The 22,651-nt window shown below is 40.8% G+C and overlaps 2 protein-coding genes and 1 long non-coding RNA gene across 5 annotated transcripts; all 3 read right to left on the bottom strand.

The window, feature by feature from the left end:
• Positions 1–211: 211 nt before the first annotated feature.
• Positions 212–12,484, bottom strand: nprl3 (NPR3-like, GATOR1 complex subunit). Of its 3 annotated transcripts, none has more exons than XM_034219940.1 (14): positions 12,074–12,484; positions 11,333–11,402; positions 8,297–8,335; positions 7,444–7,576; positions 6,496–6,570; positions 5,022–5,175; positions 4,581–4,662; positions 4,361–4,498; positions 3,181–3,337; positions 2,592–2,698; positions 2,138–2,267; positions 1,332–1,521; positions 1,046–1,238; positions 212–565 (listed from the first exon to the last, which is right to left on the bottom strand). In XM_034219940.1, the coding sequence occupies exons 1-14, from the start codon at positions 12,264–12,266 to the stop codon at positions 400–402; spliced, it is 1,827 nt and encodes a 608-aa protein (XP_034075831.1). In that variant the 5' UTR covers positions 12,267–12,484; the 3' UTR covers positions 212–399. The 3 variants fall into 3 exon arrangements, with proteins under 3 accessions (XP_034075831.1, XP_034075832.1, XP_034075833.1); XM_034219941.1 differs by having other exon boundaries at positions 4,581–4,659; XM_034219942.1 differs by lacking the exon at positions 8,297–8,335.
• A 7,361-nt stretch (positions 12,485–19,845) lies between these two features.
• Positions 19,846–22,293, bottom strand: LOC117548553 (zinc finger BED domain-containing protein 5-like). The gene is made up of 2 exons (XM_034219922.1): positions 21,769–22,293; positions 19,846–20,593 (listed from the first exon to the last, which is right to left on the bottom strand). Exons 1-2 carry the CDS (start codon positions 22,071–22,073, stop codon positions 20,068–20,070), a joined length of 831 nt encoding a protein of 276 aa, XP_034075813.1. The 5' UTR covers positions 22,074–22,293; the 3' UTR covers positions 19,846–20,067.
• LOC117548575 lies at positions 20,755–21,732 on the bottom strand. Its single transcript, XR_004569351.1, has 4 exons — positions 21,629–21,732; positions 21,484–21,547; positions 21,301–21,393; positions 20,755–21,108 (listed from the first exon to the last, which is right to left on the bottom strand). It is a non-coding gene; the product is annotated as an uncharacterized LOC117548575 (long non-coding RNA).
• Positions 22,294–22,651: the final 358 nt, after the last annotated feature.

Here is a 22,651-nt window from a genome sequence, read left to right as displayed (position 1 = left end):
CTCTGTTTCTCTCAAAGCAGAAACAGCCTGTTTAGAGTCTTCCCTTTCTTGCTTTTTTTTCTCCTCACCTCTGGGATTGCAGAGTAGGGGGAGCAGGTCTGGAATGATCGTTACGCAGTGTGCCGCTCTGTGGTCGGCACAGATTATCTAACACATCTGGGACATGCAGGGGTTAAACAACTTTGCAAAATAATCTGAGTTGAGGCATATCTGTAATGTACAAAATAATTTAATATTGTAAACAAACATTTGGCTCATAAGGGAAAAAAAATTATGTAAATCTGCGATAATTCATTCAACAATCAGTTCATTTGAAAACAACACTGTTGAGTAATAGCACTTAGCTGTGAGCACATCAGGCTCACTAACAGACATCTTCTGCACACTGTCCCCGAGCCATTACTCCATGGGGCACTGAAAGATTGAAATAATGGGATCTTCATGGTTGGTCACCACAAGGACACTGCGGAACTTGTCAAACATGGTCTTGAGCTGCGAGCGCCTCATGTTCTCGTTGTACATGATCTCTTCCAGGTGGTGATGTCCCCGGAAATAGTGCAGCAGCCTGGAAACAGTCAACATAACAGGCAGAACAGTTTTATTGAATCATCAACTGGGTAAATCCAACATTTTTCTTTACTCCTCTAGACATTTCCTGTTTTGAACATGGACAGAACCTACAGCTGGCAACTGGTCTTAACTACCCAGCTGATCATTTCCAATTAAATGTTCTAATATTCTTTGAATGCAATTAATACAACTTCTTATTCTCTCACTTAATCCCCACTAAAACATATCCCATCTGTTTGGGACCTTTAAGATGGGGCAACAGCTGCGATTGTGTGCGTTTATTCACAATGTTTGAGATTGGTTGAATAAAACCTTGGTCGCAATCGGTGTCAGACTGTTCAATATTAATGAATTGAAGTCTGTCAATCTTTGTCTCAGACAGGCTGTGGAGTGTCTTTAATCTAAGCATAGAGCTGAGAAGAGTTTAATGCACTGATAAAAAACACAAAATATGCTTTGGCTTGGGTCTAAATACCTCGCAAACATCCTCAGATCCTCCGGATTTTGTGCAGCAGGGATGTTTAGGATAACCTGCCTCTCGTGCTCCGACAGGCTGGCGAGCAGCGTCTCCGTCATCCTCTTGTTGAGCGGAGAGTCCCCCCCGGGCAGCAGCTCTGCACTGGAGTTGTCCATACTGGGACTGGTGAGGGTCATGTCATCACTGCTGGCTATGAAGAGGAAGCACACAGACAATCATTGATTATCTATTGCCTTGTCATAGCACTAAGGGTTAGTCAGGAGGGGGCTGAGTGACGACATACTAGGGGAACCGAAGCTGAGGGCGCTCGGGGTGCTGAGGCTGCGGCCCCCTACTCGGGAAGCCAGTGGAAGATCTTCATCCTTCAAGCCAGGCTCATCTTCGCTGGGAGGAACCAACAGGCAGACGTAGGTGTGCAGCTGGATGAGGAGGCGGCGCTGAAGCATCCACACCACCATCTGGATCAGCTGGGCCTGGAGGAGGAGAAACACAGAACAAGTGAAGCTGAGCAGACTGATGTCCCTAACCAGGTCAAATATTTGAAATCCGCCATTTATACCACACTAGCTCAAAAATAGAGCCAAAATAAAGCGCCCTGGCTCTGATCATGTTCTCGTGAAAAATAGAGGCTGCAGACGTTGGAGCTGATGTCCCTTTTCCATTTATTATTCAGCGCCGACGCTCAAGCAGCTATGCCAAAACAACACGGGTCGGAGGAGAACAGCAGATGGTTCTGCTCTTACAACGCAGCGTATACCTTTACAGAAAAAGCCCTTTATATACTAGATATTTACCGGGATGCTTTCATTGTACTTCTATTTTGTTATAAAAAAATATTTGTATTATGTTCACAATGTCTGACTCTATTATTCTTCAATCTAAATATGTTAATGTTTTTAAAAATGGAAACATTAGTTATTTTCTAATTATGTTTATATTGTTCAGCTCTTTAAAAGAAGACTGGGGGACTGTCAGACTTTAAAAAATGTATTCATTAAATACTATTTGTTTTTGTAGGGCTTAATGTTTATTACTGTGTGAAGGCGTGGGAATGTTGGCTTTGTATTTGTTATTGTACGATAGACCTACCTCCTGTGCGAGAGCTTCCAGGGGATTTCTGAACTCGGCCAGAGAGACAGGCAGAGAAAACTTGGCTAACATCGAGGGTAGATCGTGACCAGGAAACTGCTGAGCAAACTGCTCAGCCAATGATGAGTATCTATCCAGAGAGAGAAGGCCGACATTACGATACATTAACAGCAAGATTTCCCATTAAAGTAGCTTTTAAAACAGTGGTGTAAAAGAAAAGGCTATTTGAATGTAAAGATATTGTGTGTATAGAAGAAAATGACATGTTCTGCCAATGGCCTGATCCAGTAATTTCATAACAAATCTTAAGGTGCAAGTACAAATCTGAATCAACGAAAAATAAAGATTAGATTTGTTTTTGTACCTATGTAGGAGGCGATGGCACAGGCAATTATTATTATTATTATTATTAACTATATTATTATTAGATCAACAGTAATCATTGAACACTCACAGGCTGATGTTGGCGTGAGGAGACAGCATGTAGACGTTGTTCTCACACAGCGGGTAGATGATGATCGCTTTGCCCCAATAAACCAAGTGAGCAGCAATTTGAAAGATCTGAGGGAAATTCATTTGCAAATATTATTAGCAATGCGAAATCAGACAATAAACAAAAATATGGTTTGCAAATGAAAAACAAATGAAGAAGGAAGATATAAGCACTTCTTATACTGGTGGTTTTAGATTGTCTTTGAATATACACATATTGTCCACTAGATGACAGTAAGACACCTTTAACACCTTTCTGGGTAAACAACTTTGAATGGTACATATTTTAATTTCTCAGATACGCAGTATGATATCGCTCCAGCGTTGCACTTTAAAAAAAAGATGTTTAGCAAACTGTGACACATACATCCTATTTAATCATCACCTTTGATTCTCCTACATGAAACACAACATGTATACCTTTAATTACACCTTGTGTGGGTTATAATTAAATGGTTATACACATTTTTTAATTAGTAGAAGGTAAATCTTATTTTATGCCCTGTGAGATCAGAAAAAGTGGTGATGCAGGCAGTGCTACTGTTCTCCACCTGCAGTAAGGCCAGGTCAGCATCCTGTGCCATCTGCTGCAGGTTCTTCACCGCTGAGCAGGTTTTGATGAGGCGCACCATCGCAGGCGAGCAGTCCAGAGGAAGCTGGTTCAGCAGCGCCTTCTCACTCTCCAGCAGCAGCAGGGCATGGTAGGGCCTGAAGGAGCAGAGCACATGATGTATCAATAGACCTTTTCTTTAGAGGCCAAGACTGGGTCCTCAATAGAAGCCAGAGGGAAGCTGCTTTAGAGCCAGTCCACAGAACAACAGAGTGTCGAATTCAGTGAAAATTAAATCATCTTTCAGCAGAGCACCATTTTCACCCTGTGCAGTGTCAAGAGGCAGAAATAAAAGATCACAACTCTGATGTAGTATGATGAAGTATCAATAGGGGGCAGTATGTTCCAAAGAAAACGTGATGTTTACTTTGGATGCTTTGAATAGTAAGTCACTCATAAAACTTAGCCTTTAATCGGCCTTTAGAGAAAACAATTCCCCTTACACATTACACACTGATGGGGGATTATACTCTCAGTTTTTAGGAACTGCAACTTCTTGCAAGACAACATTTTGTGGGCCCTCTGTGACTAACAACATTTGTGTATGTGTATATATATATATATATATATATATATATTTATACTGCAGTCTATTCAAACAACACAGATGAAAGGGGATTGTTAGAATCCTAGGCTACTTGGTAGTCATGTATATGTCTTTGCATGCTGACTGGCTTTATGTAGTCAGTGAGAGTCATGAGTTTTCTAAACTGACAATAACAAACTCATTTAGAAGCTTTGCATGACTAGCCTTGTGAAATTAACAATGAATAAACTGCTGCTTTCGGGGACCACACATTTTCTATTCTTGCAATAGTTGCTTTTTTGAGGGCAGAAAAGAAGGAACCTATATTTGCAATTAAAAGTACATTTTATAAATGTTTTATATAGTGAATACAAATGTGGCAATTGTTTGAAATAGTTTAAAAAAGAACACTTCCTACATGTGTGTATGCTTTGAGAAGGGGGACTTTGGGTGGGGTATGTGTTTATTTATGATAGGACATTTTCAGTTTCACAATGATGATTGAAGTGTTGCCAAAAGTGATATTTGAAAAGTTTTAACCCACATAGAAGAGGGTAGAAACCTTTCATTCTGCACATTAAAAGAACACACAAACCTTATAGCCTTAAGGCTGCGCTCTAAGGCCTCGGGGGGGATGTGGTTGCCGCCAATCCTGTGGATCTTATGTGGTAAACAGAAGCTCACCTCCAGCCAGTTGTTAATGTGCAGACGCACCACACCTGTTGTACAGAGGCTGCAAGAACATGAGTATTAGAATCTTACATATGAGCCATATACATACAATCTGCATGATAAGAAGAACATAATGCACACACCTGTCATAAGCCTCCTTCAGGTCTCTGGCTAGTTTACATTTGGGAAGAATTTGCCTAAAAGGGGACTGGGGGCTTGCTTCTGCTAATTCCAGAAAGACAAATGTCAAATGTCAAAATACATTTTCTAATCTTAACCATAGTACATTAGCTTGATCTGCAATCTTAATTCCAGAGAACGAAAAACAATCTGCAACTTTTTCTGACAATCAATTAATTGTTCAAGTCATTTTTATGCAAAACAAACTCAATTATAGAGATGTCTCTCTTTTCTCTATTTTATATTATATTAATACATGTGAACATTTATAAACATCACCTTGGACTTTTCAATGTTTCACTATTGTCTGACATTTAATTGGCAGCCCGAACATAATCAAAGTGTTAATCATGTGACGAGCTACATCTCTGTCAGCAGTGAGTTGTGTGACGTGTGGACCTCACTCTCAGTCATGGTGGTGATCTCATCCTGGATGGCCAGCATCAGTTTGGCCTCCCTGGTCAGGTACTGGCAGCGGCGCTCCTCGTGCTGCAGGGCGATGGCGATGCGGCGCGACAGGTTGTGCATGCAGCTGATGACGGAGGGGTCCGCGTTTGCCTGCAGAGAGCAAAGACAGAGGAAGACGTTTTGGAAACATTGTCTTTTGTCAGAAACATGTCATACCTTTCCAACTTAATAATAACCTATGATGTCCTTCATTTTTGACATCCATTTATTGGAGAAAAAACATTTGAACAGTATGTTTTTAACAGTTGATTACCCTGAACTTTAAGTATAATTCAACTGAAAAACCAATAAAAAAAAAAATTATTTAAAAAAAAAAAAAGTAATAATAATAATAAAAAAGAATCGTTTTTATTTCGATTGTTTTCGTAATCGTTTCAAGCCATAATCGTAATCGTGATTAAAATACGATGAATTGAGCAGCCCTAATGTAATGTAACCATATCAAATGGATTTGAATAAACTGTCAAACATGTATAATCCCTAATATTTAAATTACTTTTGAACTTTTTTATTTGGCGTAAAGATCTTAGCTGGTAACACACTAAGAGAACAATTTAAATATATGAATGAAAGGCAAAATTCTAATTATACTTATATGATAAATATATACATATATTCTTCAGACTCTGTCTAAAAAGCTATTGCCTTATGTCTTTGGTAGTTCAGAAGTCTGGAGGTTGTGTTGTACTAAGAAGTAATTTTAATATTTTGTTCAGGTATGTAAATGAGGATGGACAAAATATATAAAAGGAGTGCTCAGTGACCAACAATGTCTCTTTGCCATCATTTGATATGAATTGCAGTACATCTAAAAATAAAAAGGGTTATCTTCAGGAATGAACAATATAAATAATTAAATGGGTATACTTAATTACATTGTCAATCCATTGAATTGTAAATGGTTACATATTGTGCAAATGTATACACAAAAATGATCCCCCCATGATGAATATATATTTGATCAAAAAACATGTACAAATACACTCCCTAACAGCTGATATCCAGGGTAACTACCACAGTAGCTCGGTAGATGGCATTGACTAAACATGACTAAGCACTTTTCGCCCCCCTCAGCTGTACTGTCTTTCTGTGTACAGTGACTCAGCATGGGAGGAGCACTTTGTGTTGGACAGCGTGATTAAGGCCCCATCGGCCCCTTCCCTCTGAGTTCCCATGCTCTCTCAGATAGATAGAGTAACAGGAATATTATCACTCCCACCCACAGCACACATAGATTAACACTCATATTGGTCTCCCACCCTCAGCCAGCCAACTTCATTGTGCGTTAATTAAAAATGTATATATTAGATCTGTATTGTGAATATTAACATTTATGCACAGTTTATTTAAAATCTAGAGCAGACGGCTCAACGATTAATATTTCAAATCGAAATGATGTTTTTTACCTACCCTCAGTGCAAACACCACGTTAAACAAGATCATTGTAGGCATTTCTCTCTTAGGGGAAGGATCTGTCTTAGAAACCTTTGGACAGAAAAGCATTTTTTTCACAAAATGCTTGAAAGGCAAGGCAAGTTTATTTATATAGCACTTTCCAACACAAGGCAATTCAAAGTGCTTTACAAAAAATGAAAGAAACTATTTACATAAACAATGTAAAGTGAACATCTCTACAGCATCAAAATGTATACATATCAACTTAGTTTAAAAAAACAGTTACATTCACAAATATATCAAAAATAAAATGTGCACAAGCAAATGTTATACCACGGCAGACCAAATCTCTGCAACAAAACAACCTTTTTAAAAACGTGAAATGTTTACTTTGAATTGAGCCTTGACTCATTCTGATAAGTCAAGAACGGGAGGTGTAGTTGGATTTAAATTCAGTGTAATGCAAGTTGTTCCAGTTATTTTCAGAGAGGCAGTTGTTAATAGAATATGTTATTTGTAGTGCATTGTTTTTCACATTGTTGTTGTTTTCATTGTCACAGAGAAGTGCCAACAGGGGGAGCTGCTGTTGTTCAGACCATCATGCCAAAGTTTAAAGCTTGCATATGTTGAGGCTCGTTGATAATGGAAATTGCCATCAAGACCAAAGGCAAGAAACATATTACAGTAATAATATTAAGAATGGCACTTTTTATTGATATTGTAAATCCTTGGTGTCTAATAAAGATGGGAGGATATAGGATTGCTGATCAGCGCAGAGGGAAACATATACAGACACTATCATGTACCAAAGAACAGGCTAACAAAGTTGCCATTTTTCAGCATTTATTTAATAATTAATGATGATTGCCTTATTTAAGATTGGTTTGATTATTTGTTTACACCTTGTTTACACTAAAAGTTTAAATCCAGAATAACGTTATTGAGACACATTGTGTTCCTTACCTGAATGATGGGAGGGTGCTGAAGGAGCGTAGGGTGACCCACGAATCGAACATTGTCTATCTTCAGTTCAAACTTCTTACCACATATATCAGATTTGGTGGCCAGGATGGTGGCGAGGATGATGTCGGAGAACCTTAAAGAAGGAAGAAAAGACTCAATTAGAAAAAGTGGGATCAGGGGTCAAAGCACAGGAACAGCTGAGACACGTAAGAAAGTCTAAATTAGCTGTTGGTTTAAATGTTTTCACTATCCTGTCTATAAGACGGGCTGCGTTTATCAGATGCCTGTAATGTAATCGATCAATGACAGTAGAAATGAAATATCTTGTGGTGCTACTGGAGAGGAGGAAAGAGGAAGAGGCCACCTTGCAGAAACAGTGAAGTTGCTGTATGAAAGAAGAATGTGAAAGACACATGCTGGCTTGACTTAAGTTACTCATGCTGAAATCAAAGGGACAAAAATCAAGGCGTTAACTTCAAGAAAAATTAAACACATAAAAGACTTACCTCAGCAACACAATTGAAAAAGATTGTGTAGCAGCGGCTGTATTGCATTTGATTTATATTGTGTTTGGTAATGAGTCTTCATACTAGAGGAATCAATTTGAATTAAAAGGTTAATTAAACCGTCTAACTATTGGATTTCTTTATTTTTTGGTGATAAAAGAGGAGAACAAATGCAATTCTGAATTAATCAAGGCTCTGATTCACTGGATCTGCTACTAATACATCACAAGGATTTGACTTAGATCAGGGTTGGGGATCCGTACAGGACACAAAAAGGAAAGAAGGGGATAAAAAAAGACAGGGGTGATCTAAGCGAAGGAAAGTGGTTTAGAATGATTTGGTCTTACCCTGCTACCAACTGTTCGTCAGTTAGTGGAGATTGTTCTCTGAAATGGGAATTGGGCCATCAAAAAGAAGAAAAAAAGCAAACAAAAGGGAAAATGCAACACACAGTTGGGCTGAATGCATAAAATGGACATCAAAACAACCCGAACAAACATGTGACACTGTGATGTGAAAAGGCTGGTCTTCTTTTTAAGATTAAGATTAAGATTAAGATGGACTTTTATTAATCCCTCGTGGGGAAATTGTTTCTCTGCATTTGACCCATCCTAGTGTTAGGAGCAGTGTGCTGCCATTTTGAACGGCGCCCGGGGAGCAGTGTGGGGAACGGTGCCTTGCTCAGGCACACCTCGGTAGCACTTGGTCTTGCCGGGACTTGAACTGGTGACCTTCCAGTTGCCATGCCAAGTCCCTATCGACTTCGCCACCACCGCCCGATTCGAGCAAACACCAGCTTACCCTGACCGAACCTTATTTGATTCATATTGAAACATGTCAGATAAAGGGATTATTTGGAGATTTTGGAGTGTAGCTGTGTGAGGTACATATCCATATGCCTGCAGTAGATGGCGGTCAGCTTGTCCACAGTTTAGAGAAACAGGCAGGAGTTAGGGCCAGAAAGCAAAGGAATGTATATAAATAAATGTTTTTTTAATGATGTGGTTTACGGTAGTGCTGATTATCTAAGAGAATGATGTTAACTTTGCTCGGACATTGATTGAGTATTTTATTTGATCCCATATTTGGTTTTACAGACTTTTCAGGAAGCACTTGTGCTGCTTTAGCTTGCCGTGAGACCGCCCTTTCTATTGGGGAACTGAAGCTGATATCTATAGTCGTTAGTTATCTCTCAAAGTCACCAGAATCCTCTGAGAAAGGCTTTATTTTTACCTCACAGAACACAGGAGTTGCTGCTCTGCTGCTGCCTCTATTGGTTGTTTGTGTTATTTTGACTTTGGTGTTACAAAATATGTCACCCCATGTCACACAACACAAGTCACACAATAACACAAACCAATCAAAGCATCTGTAGACTAAAAAACATCTGTGATCTGAAAGGTAAAAATTGTTTGAAATACTTTTTCCAATGAAGGAGGCGGCTAGGGGAGAGCATAGATAGTGGCTTCAGTTTTCCGTCTGATGGTAAGGTAAAGTGTGGCAATATTTCTTAAAAAGCATCCTTTCAAACTGAGTTTTTACGTGGGTTAAATATGCTGCAAGTCCACAGCAGTTTAATGCATTGCTTACGAGCTGGTTTCTCCAAACTGGGGGCCGGCCAACCGCCATCTACTGACGATATACACTGACTATGGAAAAGTAGCTCATACAACCCCCACTTTAGAATATCCAACTATCCTTTTAATAGATAAGTGATCTTTAAAGCCAAATAAAAATGTTCATGAAGACACCTAAACTGTAAACATTCCTCAGAAAGATAAACTAGTGTAAGCAGTGACTTATAACCAGCCACATATATAATGAACACCACTTATACTGGTCTTTGTAAAGCTGCTAGTGTATGACTTTAAACTGATACGGCCGGGTCTTACATAAGACAAAAACGATGTTCATAAATCTACTGAATCAGCTTAACTCTGGTTCAAAATGGCTGCTAATAATAATTTAAAGTCAAAATAAGTTTATAAGATTCGGTTGTGCTACTTTAATTTTCTCATCCCAGTATATATTATTTACCTATTATGACCCTTGACTTGAGTGAGTATAATACTCACTCATGTGTGTTATAAAAGAGAGCAAAAATATTTCAGAAAACCATTGTAAAATGGTCACTAAAACAAAGATTCATATCCCTCTACAGGGACTATATTAAAAAATTAAAAAACGCACACAGTAACATATAATACTCACTCAAGGGTCATTAAGGTCAAATATTTTTGTAAAGCTGTAAAAATGTAACTCGTATAAAACCTGTTCTTCAGTAGGGAAAACTGAGCCCAAGACAAAAAATGTCTGACCGATTTATCTCGTCATGGTCAGTGAGCTGAATTAATAAAACATAATTGTAATTATCTGCTTCTAACACCCTGTGACCAAAGTAACTTCTGCCAACCAATGAGGGGCCAGCATTACCATCCATTAAGTAAAAGCATGACGAAAACTAAATGCTGAATAAAACCGTCAGTACTAAAAGCACAGCCGTGAATCGTGAAAAGCTCAGAGGACAAGTCTAACACCTAACCTGAATCTTATATTTCTATTACATGTGTAACACACCCAGCTGGTGTCCAACACACTGCAGGATATATTTAACCATATCTCACTCTTCTCTCACTCTTTTCTGTTATGTCAAATTATTCAGTTTTAACACTTAAATGTTCATTGTCTAATTGTGGCTATATAACAGAGTCCCTTGAATGCGTTAAATAATTGAATCTCATAACTTTAATCTCATAACTTTAATTTGTTTTCACTTTATAATTTTCTTCTTACCATTAACCACAGTGGAATACATGACTTAGCTGTCGACTGATCTGAACATGGATCAACCTGACTTGAGTTTTCCTCTTCTTTTCCTCAGTGGATACAAAAAGTCAACCCTTTATCTTTTATTTCACGAATAAAAAATGGATAAGATGAATACAATGGGATTCATCGATACACTGTATTAGTTTCTTTATTCAACTTAAGTGAAGGTTTACAGGCTTGTGTTTATTACCAGTACAGATAAGTGAGCCTATTTAAACCGCAGCTGGTGATATGAAACATTTCAAGGGACATTTAGAAACATTGTGAGCATATTTTGCAGTACCAGCCATAAAGCTTTTTTTTTATTAAAAAAGCTTTATGAAACTCAATTCTATAAATGTAAATGATTATGGGGCTGCAAGGCCTTAATTCCTCTTGAAAACTATGACAACTTTCTTGAACATATAAAATAAGATCCAATGCAAAATGGAGGAAAGAACTAATGACATTTGGTGTGAATGTGGATCTTAGAATGGGTTTTGTGTCCACCTAGTCATGTTCTTAATAATGCATTAAAAAAGACCTGTAATATTAAATGAAGACCGATAAAATACCTTGAATCACCATCCTGATCGTCAAGACCTTCCCCGGTTGTGTTCAGAGCATATGGACTTCGCTGTTTTGCTTGTGGAAATAAATTATATTATATTAGTTCACAAGATTATTAAAGCCAATTAGAAATACATGGGTGGAGATTAAATAACAATGCTATAGTTCTACAGAGCCCTAAAAACAAGATGTTTAAATAACAAAGCTATAGTTCTTGGTTGAGTCTTTATTTCTGTTGTTATGTGTGACCACTTGGGTTCTTTGCTTAAGCAGTTATCCAGTATTTACGAAATAATTTAGGAACTACCCCAAGGTTTCCATATGTTGCCGTGAAAGCTTTGATATGAAAGTTTTACATAACAGTCAGATCTCAGACTCATCAGGGTGTGGGCAAACTAACAAGAACTACAAAATGACACTCAATTTGAGCAAATAGGTAAATTACAGTTTACTAAGCACAAACAAGTACAACAACAAATGCATAACAACAGAAAAAGTTGTCATTGCGGGCCATGACATCCCTTCCTGAAATAAATTACAGTCACACTTTTCTTAGTGTTAGCATTACAGATAAAATATGTTGCAGGGCTGTGATTTTATGTTGGGGGATAATTGTAACGTTGACAGTGCTTTGTAAATGTGTCATTATGTGAAAGTGAGACCTCAGGTTTATTTCTTAAATAAAGTATTTAGGAGATGAACTAAGGAATCCTGGTTAATGTTAACCTAGCTTGTGCTACACCTACCTGTCAGAGATGACGGACATTCAGCCACTCTTTGGAAGGGATATCGGAAAAGTAGTTTGTTCCCTCTGCTGCCAGAGCTTACCAGTATGACGCTAATAGGGCTGGTTCTGTCGCCAGATTTGTACACGCTGTTTTGTGACTGACTGTACATGGATTGTCGGTCATCTGGTAAACCGGCTAATGGGTTGAACATAGTGCTAGCATTCTAGCTAACTTCACGTTAGCTGAGAGACTGCGAGCTGTAACCCTAGACCGAGCAGTAACGGTTAGCTGGTTGCAAGGGCATTCATCTCTGCCATACATGAATACCTGAACAAATAATAGTTTAACTCGAATTAACTTGAATGTCTGACACTGTTGTTCTCCCTACCGCACATCCTGCTGCGTTTGTTATGTGTCACGTTGAAAGATGTCCGGATGGAACAGAGCGAGCGGCCAGAGGATCCCCTCCCATATATGTCAGGGCTCCGCTAGTCAGTTAGTCTACATACAAGAATGTAATTATTATTTTAATTATTAACTTTTAATTATGTCAGCTTTAACATTTCCCTAATGTAAAAGTACCAATTCTTCATTAGCATATTTTGAAAAGAATGTATGATATCTATGGTTGTAAATGCATTAATGTTTGGCTCCATCACTTTATTGTAAAAGCTGGAAATGTGATGCTAAGTTGAATGACTTACTCATATTTATCTCATGATCTGAATCCATATCCATATAACTTAAAGTGCCATAAATAGGCTACGACAGGACATTTCTTTCAAATTCGTGAATGATGATGTCAAATTGAAATCAATTGCAGCAATCATAGTAGCCTACAGTCTGATCAATGTAGGTTAAATTGAGCTCGAACGAGTGCATGTATCAGTGGGGATAATGCAAATTGGTTTTACACCACATGAGCAAATAGTTGCATGAAATGGAGTTATGCAGCGGTCAGAGCGTGTGCGTCTATAAGAGCGCCCCGGATTTATACTTTCTCGGTGATAATGATATGGATCATCATCTATCATCATATAATAAAAAACACATCATTTACTTTTTCTTAAACTTATTTCTTGCAGGTAAATTAATGTATAACAATGAAACGACCGTTATGTCAAATTGGTTATTCTCCTGAGAAATTATCATAAAAAAGAAACTGGACAGCCATAAGCAGTTAGGCTATTCGTTTTTCATACACACTATCGTGTTCTTTTGACCGCACTTAAGCAATTTATGTTTTCTTTTGTGTGATCATGCAGGCCCATATCTTGATATAAACAGAGAAACGCCAACATTTTAATATCCTCGGTTTCGGACACAATCTAAGTATTGCATATTTGTCCGTTCCTTATCAATTTGGCAAAAGCGTAATACTCGGCCAACCCACTCTCTATTTCTATCCAATGATTGAATTGGATTCAAATCGCACATTTTGGGAGGAGTGAAACGGTTCTTTTAAAAGTTGCATCTGCTACAGACCAGCACACGACTTGTGAATCAAATCTAAAGCCGACAAAATGGTCGAATGGACAGACTTCGAGCGCGCCACCATCAAGGACATCTTCTCAAAGCTTGAGTATGATGTGGTGGGCCCTGCAACCCTTGCCAGGTCAGTCACATGTATTTATTTATTGGTAGGCTATTATTTATCGTAAAATAAATGCACAAACAAAATTAATCTGTTTATTTATTTGTACTTGTCACCCCAGGTGTCTGGTCGTCTACCCCTGGACTCAGAGGTATTTCGGCAAGTTTGGAAACCTCTATTGGCTCTGTGCACAAGATGGCGTCTATCAACTTCCGGCGGCTGGGTGTGCGGTTGTAAACTTCCGGTCTACGGTGTGGAGTGGTTGAGCGGGTAGATAGCGATAGATAGATATATAGATAGAGAGAGAGAGAGAGATAGATAGCATACATATAGCTAGCGATAGATAGCATAGAGAGATAAATAGATAGAGAGATAGATAGATATATAGCATACAGATAGCATACAGATAGCGGTAGAGCAAAGTGAGAAGGCTAACGTTAACGTGATGGCACTATTTTACACTCGAGGTCTCCAAGACCTACCGAAGGTTAACATCAGTGATGTACATATTCATTAACAAAAGTTGTGGATGCTAACTAACTTATCTTGCATTGATCTGTTCATCTGTTACATAAACTAGCATTACTTAAATATGCAGAGACTAATTGAAATGTTTAAATATTGTAACGTTCCCAAGATGAGTCGGAGACAGGCTTGTAGTTATTAGGCTTTAATAACTAGTATTTGAAGACAGATGATAACAGGTCAAGTACACTTCGTGGGTTCTACCGCACACTAACTTATTTCCTAAACCAACCACAAGATATACGTCACAACTCCCCGCCCTCCCCCGTCCGCTCCACCAACCACAGGCCCGCACCTCAGCCACCATCACGGTGCAGCTCTATGATTGGCAGAGAGACGGGGGATGCCTAAGTGACACCCTGAGTAGACTATCAGGATCGCTACACTACCCCCCACTACAAAGTTCCTCGCCCACGAGGAACATATACAACACAGTACAAAACACTCTCCCCACCCTCTCCAGCTCACTGCAGGGACTACCCCACTGGCTGTCCCCAACCAAACCAGTAGCCTTTGAAAACACAGAAAACCCACCATAATCCCAGCCCTCTATAGTGTCTACCCCCCCACTACAAAATTCCTCGCCTACGAGGAACAACTAAACACAGCCCCACACTACACCTACACACTGAACTTTGACTAGGAAGAGCTGGGTGGACTACCATCCCTTCCAGTGAGACCAGGGCGCATTCTTGCCCTCTACAGGAACTGGGGGGTCTCACTATAACCTTACTACCACACAAAGTCTCTGAAACGACCCGGGGGTCGTGTCTGCCTTCTCGGCAGGGGGGCTGGGGTTGCCGGATCTGGCCCAGGCGCCGAAAGACTGGGGGGACTCTCAGTCCTTGATGGGGGACTGCTGCTCTGTCCGCCGGGGGGTCTGCGGAGGGATGTCGATGGGACGTCTGTGTGTCCCGAGGTTCCTTCGGTCTGTGGGGAAGCGACGCCTCTGTACGGAGCCAGCCTGTCTCTGTGGAGCACCACTTTTCTCCCCTTTGGCGGCAGCTGCACCCTGTAGACCACTTCCCCCACCCTCTCCAGTACTCGGCAAGGACCCACCCACTGACTGTCCAACTTTGGGCACCGGCCTTTCGTTCGTTGTGGGCTGTAGACCCAAACCAGTTCCTCGGCCCGGAAATGCTGCCCTCTGGTCCTGATGTCGTAGTTCCGCTTCTGTCTCACCCCAGCACTTTTCTGCTGCTTGCGGGCAAAGGCATGAGCGGACTCAAGCCGGTCCTGCAGCCTCCTTGCGTACTCAGGACCAGGAGGCGTGTCCAGGGAATCTGGTGGCCGACCAAACGCCAACACCGCAGGGGTTCGAAGCTCTCTCCCCAGCATGAGAAGGGCCGGCGAACAGGCTGATGACTCCTGGACTGCAGACCGACATGCCATGAGCACCAGGGGCAGATGCTCGTCCCAGTCGCGCTGATGCCTCGACGTGAGGATGGCCAGCTGCTGTCCCATGGTGCGATGAAATCTTTCTACTAGTCCGTCGCTCTGTGGTCGCAGGGGGGAGGTGCATGTTTTGTGAATGCCCAGTTGAGAGCACATGGAGGCGAACACCCGGGACTCGAAATTCCTCCCCTGGTCACTGTGCAGGGTCTCCGGTACTCCAAACCGGCTGAACATGCCGGACACCAAGGCATCCGCGACTGTCTCTGCTTCTTGGTCAGGGAGCGCATACGCCTCTGTCCACTTTGTGAAGTAGTCTATGGCCGTGAGAACGTAGCGGTTACCCCTGTTTGACAAGGGTAGCGGCCCCACCACATCAACCGCTACTCTCTCCATCGGGTCCCCGACGGGTCTCTTGCAGGACCCTAGGAACCACCACACACACACACACACACACACACACACACACACACACACACACACACACACACACATTTGTATTGTATTATTGTATGAGAGAGGTTCCAGGTTGAATTGAGGCAAATATTTGTAATGTTCATATGGTTGTTGTGTTTAATATTCATGAGAATATTTGTCATTGTTCAAATGATAATAAACATTAGCATAAAGCATATTTGTCCACTCATATGTTGATAACAGTATTAAAAACTTGAAAAATATTCCTCTAAGGTACATTTAGAACAGATCAAAAATGTGCGATTAATTTGCGATTAATCGCGATTAACTATGGACAATCATGCGATTAATCGCGATTAAATATTTTAATCGATTGACAGCCCTAATATATATATAGGCCTATCAGAGGTTGCGCTAGACTTTTTCACTGTCCGTCATTTTGACAGGATCGTAAAACTTCTGTCAAAATCCAGAATTACCCGTCGGCCTTTACACAACTCTGACGAGGGGGGGAAGCATGCTCGTGAACTGTCAAGGGGGGGGGGGGGGGGGAGAGACAGTTCACATGCGCCGTGTTATGCATGGCTGCTGCACCTCGCGGGAGCGTGCACAGCGTCAAGCCAAAACTCACAGACATTTTAATGATTTGTACGGCACAGTTAGGTTTGGAAACGGTATGATTTCCTTTTTGGAGGGCATGCATAACACGGCATAACACCGGAGCCTCGCTGCGGGGAAACTTTGGCGCTGTTCCAAGTTTGTTCTAATCTGTCAAAATGACGGACTGCTTTCAGATTTGTCCGTCATTGTTAAAAAAAAATCCGTCATAGACGGAAAATATTCGGTTAACGCAACCTCTGATATATATATATATATATATATATATATATATATATATATATATATATATATATATATATATATATATATATATATATATATATTGTATTCCAGTCTCCCTTCAGATATGTTAAGTGGCATGTCATTCAACACAATGCTGCTCACCTCCTTCAGTTGGGAGAAAAGTTGGTTCAGGTTCAGCCTTATGGGGGGACAGGGCTGCTGAGCCTAAAGATGGATCTGTTGGACCTGGCACCAGGGGGAGGGACAACTGATTTAGTATGAATAGGCACTAAAAATGTGCCTGCATTTATTAAAGGTAGGTAGGTAAGAATGGAGAAACCAGCTCGAGTGCGCTAGAATTTGAAAGTACACAACCGAAAAAAATCTGCCCCTTCCTTCAGAGTTCCTGACAGAGCCCCTCCTCCAACACACACGAACGCGCACATGACCAATGAGGGCACAAGATAAGTTTGTGCACAGATGGAAGGCTGACAGGCAGTTAGGCCAGAGCCATATAATAGAAGAGTTACGACATCTCCGTTCACTCCAATGGACCAGTTTTTTACAGCAATGGCGGATCGTGGAGCCTCTCAATCGTTCCCCGGAAGTTAGCGGCAAGCTAACTTCCGGGGAACGATTGAGAGGATCTGCGGCTAGCAGTCTATGGTTGCAGCACAATAGACCGTTCGTGATGGACTTTTGAAGGTAAGAAGACGTTTAAAGATTTATATTGCGGATATTATCAGAACATCTGAATCAAATTAACTACACATGTGTATTAAAGGACGTTAGTGGATTATCCCTTCAATCAGTATATTTAACGTTTACAGATAACAGATTAGGCCAGAATGCCGGATAAAGTTAGCAACACACGTTAACCACAAACAGCCTTTTAATCCGTTCTCCTAATGTTATTTCCTCCAACGTTATGGAATTAGAGAAAAGGGGCTTCTTAACGTGCTTTTATCCGGGGTGGAGGGAGTTACATATTTGTTAAATATAACATTGGGGCGTGTGATTGTAGTGGGTGGAGGTGGTGACCAATGAGGATATCCATCTTGGAGTTCAAGCTAGTATAATATAGTTAACGTTACACAATAATAAGGAAGAGAGCTATTTTTGTGATACATCGCTATTTATTTGGATTTAGAGTGGATATTTGAGACTTCTAAACAGTAAACTAAAACGTAACTGATTGGTGAGTGTTTTTAGCAGAGTCATATTATGTCTTTGTGATTCTGTTGATTATAACCCGTCTGTATTATGTTGCAGCTCAGCTGATTTTGGATTGATGGCAAAGGGAGAGGAACTTAAGTGAGAGTGAAAACACAAGGTACGTTTAAAATAGGTCAGCAATTTCCCATCCTATAGGTTGCTAAATGTATCTAACCCTTTCTCCTGTCTCCCTCTTTCAGCACAAGAACCCCACGGGGATTCAATGGAGCCTGAAGACCTGCAATGAGACCCTGCACCTGAGTCTCAACTCCCAGAGCTTTGCAAGCCTCTCCCTGTTCCTTATTTGAATTAAACAGACGTTAAGCTTCCCGATGGTGTGGTCTTCGTTTTGTGAAAAATATGATTACTGTTATGGAAATAATTGTCATAGACGCCAAGATGTGACATACAGGACAAACCTTGATGTCTGTTTACCTCCTTTAAGGACACAGGCTGCTTAGCCAATAATGTTATTGTTCCCATTCTGTGACCGGTCAATACTGGGTCACAGATGGTCTGTGTTGTGGGTACACTGGGACACTTCCTTCTCTGTATTTGTGGACTCCAAGGTGAAATCTTCGAGGTCATAAGTGTCCGACGCAAGTAGCTCAGTGTTCCCACACTGTTTAGGCTATCTTCTCAAATATGTTGTTTACTCTCTGCGAAACCAGTTAGATGGGCTGGCAAGAGAGAGGCTCTCCAGAATTGACGTGGCAACTCTACCGTGAAGTCAGAACCTCTGACTCTTGGATTTGTGATGTGAATCCTCCGGCCGTAACTCCAAATAAACCATCATGTGTTTGACATCAAAGCTATACTGCTCCTACCGTGTCTCCTTCCTGAGTCGGTGACTCCCACTGCATAGCTACACAGAAGTTTCCTCTACAATTACCTCACATATGTTGTTGCTGTTGTTGTCTTTTGTGATAGTTAAATTGCTCCTGCTGACTTGAGCCAGCCATTCTTTCCTCCTCTCTGTGTCAGTGGGGAAACCTTACATGTGTACTCCTTTCTCTGAGCGATTGGAGCATCCCCCGGCAGCACAGCAAACCATGGGGGAGACTATATGCCAGGACAACACGGAGGAAAAGGCACAGACAAACTGCATGCATGCTATTCAATGTTTATTGAATTCCATTTATTTACTGTCAGTTGACAATCATTGATAGGCACCTGTCGGTCTCCTGTCCTTTCTGAAAGTCATAAAGAAGACATTACTTATTTAGATTACTTATGTCTTCAATTACCAAGGGATTACTGAAACCACCATGAATTAAAGAAATTGTAGAAATGAATCTAATCAGAATTTTGAAACATTCCTTCCCTCCCTCTAAATATATCAAACATTAGGAAGTGATGCTCCTGACTACCATTCAAGTTTAAGAAGATAATATTTGTTTTAAACAATTCAAAGCAATAAACAGCAACAGGCTCTTTAACCATGTATATGTTAACAGGTAAGATAGCTGTGCACACTATGTATATTTTATGCTATTTTATTTCTATTTGAGATGTTTACATTTTCGATTGTTTAATTCTAGTCTTTTAACTGTCTTATGTACAATGCCTTGTCTTTTGCTGCTGCAAAGCAAACATTTCCCAAATTGGTATCAATAAAGTACTTCCGAAGAATAGACAGGAATGTGACGGTGAGGTGCAAACTGTGTCCAGGCCAGAAGCTGTTATCCACTGCTGTAAACACCACGTCAAACACCTGCAAAGAACACATGCTAAGGTGTAGGGCAGGGGTGCCCACACTTTTTGGGCCGGTGGGCTACTTTTGAAATGACCAGCTCACCGAGGTCTACCAACCAAAAATAAAATCTCAAATTGCAAGGGGCTGAATAACACGTTTTATTTATACATGGGATAACTACAGAAACAAATACCTAAAAAGGCATGTGAACCTCTCTATTAAGAAACCAATCTCCATGTCCTGAAATCTCAAGTACAAGTACAAGTACTGATCATGTCAACCACAGTTGACATGATCAGTTCTGTCTTTCCCTTGTAGCTCCAAGTTCAGCTAATTTAACATGTGTGTAATGTCTGTTAAGAACGCCAGATCTAACAGCCACTCCTCGTCATCTAGACGTGCGTACTCCGCGAGCTTGGTGCCATGGAGAAATGCCTTTATCTCCGGTAGAAGCACTCGAAATCTCTCGAGAAAATTGCCCCTACTCAGCCATCTTACGTCGGTGTGTAGTAAGAGGTCAGTGTGAACACAGTCGGCATCCTCCAGATATGCACGAAACAGCCGTCTTTGAAGAGGTCTTGCCCGAATAGAACAGGCCACTTTAAGTGACACATCCATTACCTCTTTCATGTTCAGCATTTTAGCACAAAGTGCGTGCTGGTGTATGATGCAGTGATAATTCAGAAAGTCAGGGAATATGTCATCCTCTCTGCATTTTGCGATGAAGCCATTACACCGGCCCACCATCGCAGGCGCACCATCCGTTGTGATGGAACTCAACTTAGACATGGGGAGTTTAGTTTTGTCAACAAAGTTTTTAAACGTCCGAAAAATGTCCTCGCCCCGAGTGTGTTCCTTCTGTGGTAACCGTGACTGAGGTTGCCACATGTAAAGCTAGTACTTGACAACGCCAACTCCTGCTAAGGGGCAGGAGGAACCCGTGGACCCTAAATGTAAGTCGTGGATCGCTTTGTTTAAAGCTTCCCTTAATCGGTCCAATTATGACAGAGGCATGAATTCCAAAAACATAACACAGCTTTATTTAATAAGTGTTTGGAAACAGTTTAAAATGTCGATTCATGTCCAGTATAAAAATGGCAAATACAATTCAATACATATATAAGTTACCCTCCTCAGTTGGGCAGGCCCGGTCCGCTGGGTTGCAGTGCCTGCTAATCGTGAGGGACAAAAACAAGAAAAGCCACACACCAAAACAACATAAGCATGCAATATTTAAACCACAATCTCTATAAAATAATAACAGTGAGTTATTTAGCATACAGAAAATAAAGTGTCACACCGTGCAGTCCCTACACTGAAGGCAGGCAGCGTTCCACCCGGGCCCAGGCCTACGCCGCAGAGGAGCGCAACCTACGACACAAATATTAAAATGATTATACTGCCATACACTGCACATGAAGAAAATGGGTAAGAAAATACACAAGAAACACTATAGGACAGTGGCTGGCCTGGTCCTTTTGAAAAGGAAACAACATAACATGTTAGTTGCCAGCCTCATTCACCAACTCAATATAAAATGAAAGAGTTCAAAACAAGGCATACTTCCACAGAGTAGGTTTCCAACTCGGCTTAATCCTGCCGGGGAAATGGTCACTTAATATCCCGGGTAGCTGGGCCGGTTGTGTACATTAAGCTCTGTAAAAACACATACATAAGTTGCTTAAAAACACAATTAAAAACGTCGGTTTAAAAACGCCATTTAAAAGCAAATTACTCATAACAGACCCGGTCTTGTGCCTGTCGGGAGAGTTTTCCTCCGTCAATGGTAAACTCTCGTCTTGCACTCGCCCTAATAAAACCAAACTAAATGAGCCACTTGCATAAGTTAATTTAAAAGAACATAAAACCACCTTAAAACTGTTATTCCTACCTTTGTGAGAGGGAGAAGACCAGTGACAAGCAGCCAAGAGAGACTTTCTTGAACTGACGGCAAACTTTTTATGGCTTCCTGTTTACTCGGTCACCGGTCATGTGACCGCATCAGGTGACAATGACGTCAGATTCCCACACTTCATTGGCAGAATTGTCAGCAGTTCCTCTTTCGCCGTCATGTCTGTGAACACCATCCGGATAAAAACGCACAATTGTGCTGTATCGCTCACGTCAGTGGACTCGTCTAGTTGGAGTGAGAAACACTCGCAGTCTTCTATGTCCTTCCTGAGTTGCTGGGTCAAATCCTCAGCCATGACTTCACAGCGACGTGTGACTGTGCTCCGTGATAATTGGACGGCCTTGATAGCGTTTACTATTTCTGTTTTGTTTGTGTAATCCCGAAACAAGGCGTCTGCTGCTTCTACGAAGGCTTCTTTCACCATCTCTCCATCTTGAAAGGATTTTTTGTGTTTGATTATAGCGTGACTCACTCGTAGAGATGCTTCAGTGGCTGCCTTTGCGGTGGATGTCGGCTTTAAGAAAAGTGACTGCTGTCCAGCTAATTGTGACTTAAGTTCCCTCACCTTTCTCTTTCTCAACTCGCTACTCGGAGGGAAGTCGCTGTCATATGCCTTGTGAACACTCCGATAATGCCTCTCCACGTTACATTTCTTTGGCAGAGCGACGCTTGCTTTACAAATAAGGCAAATCACGTTTGAATGTGACATCACAAAAAAAATATTCTTCCTCCCATTCTGGGTGGAAGTGGTATGTTTTTAGCTTCTTGCTCGGTCCCGCACTCATTTTGTTATTTGTCTCTTGTTTACATTAATTTGAGTTTTCCCGCACTTGACTGATTTTATATCGCTTTGCATTCTGGGTTAACAGACTGGAAAGCGATAGGTCGCTTTTTCTGTCAATCAAGTAAACTCCTGAATTAAGTGGCAGGGAGGCCAAGGGAGGAGGGTTCAAAACCTGTTTTGTCTATTTTAACGGAGCTGGATTTTTTTTTTTTAATGAA

The sequence above is a fragment of the Gymnodraco acuticeps genome, unplaced genomic scaffold, assembly GCF_902827175.1.
Source record: "Gymnodraco acuticeps unplaced genomic scaffold, fGymAcu1.1, whole genome shotgun sequence".
NCBI lineage: Eukaryota > Metazoa > Chordata > Actinopteri > Perciformes > Bathydraconidae > Gymnodraco > Gymnodraco acuticeps.
Note: the sequence above shows the minus strand (reverse complement) of the source record. Positions and strands in the feature narration are given on the sequence as shown.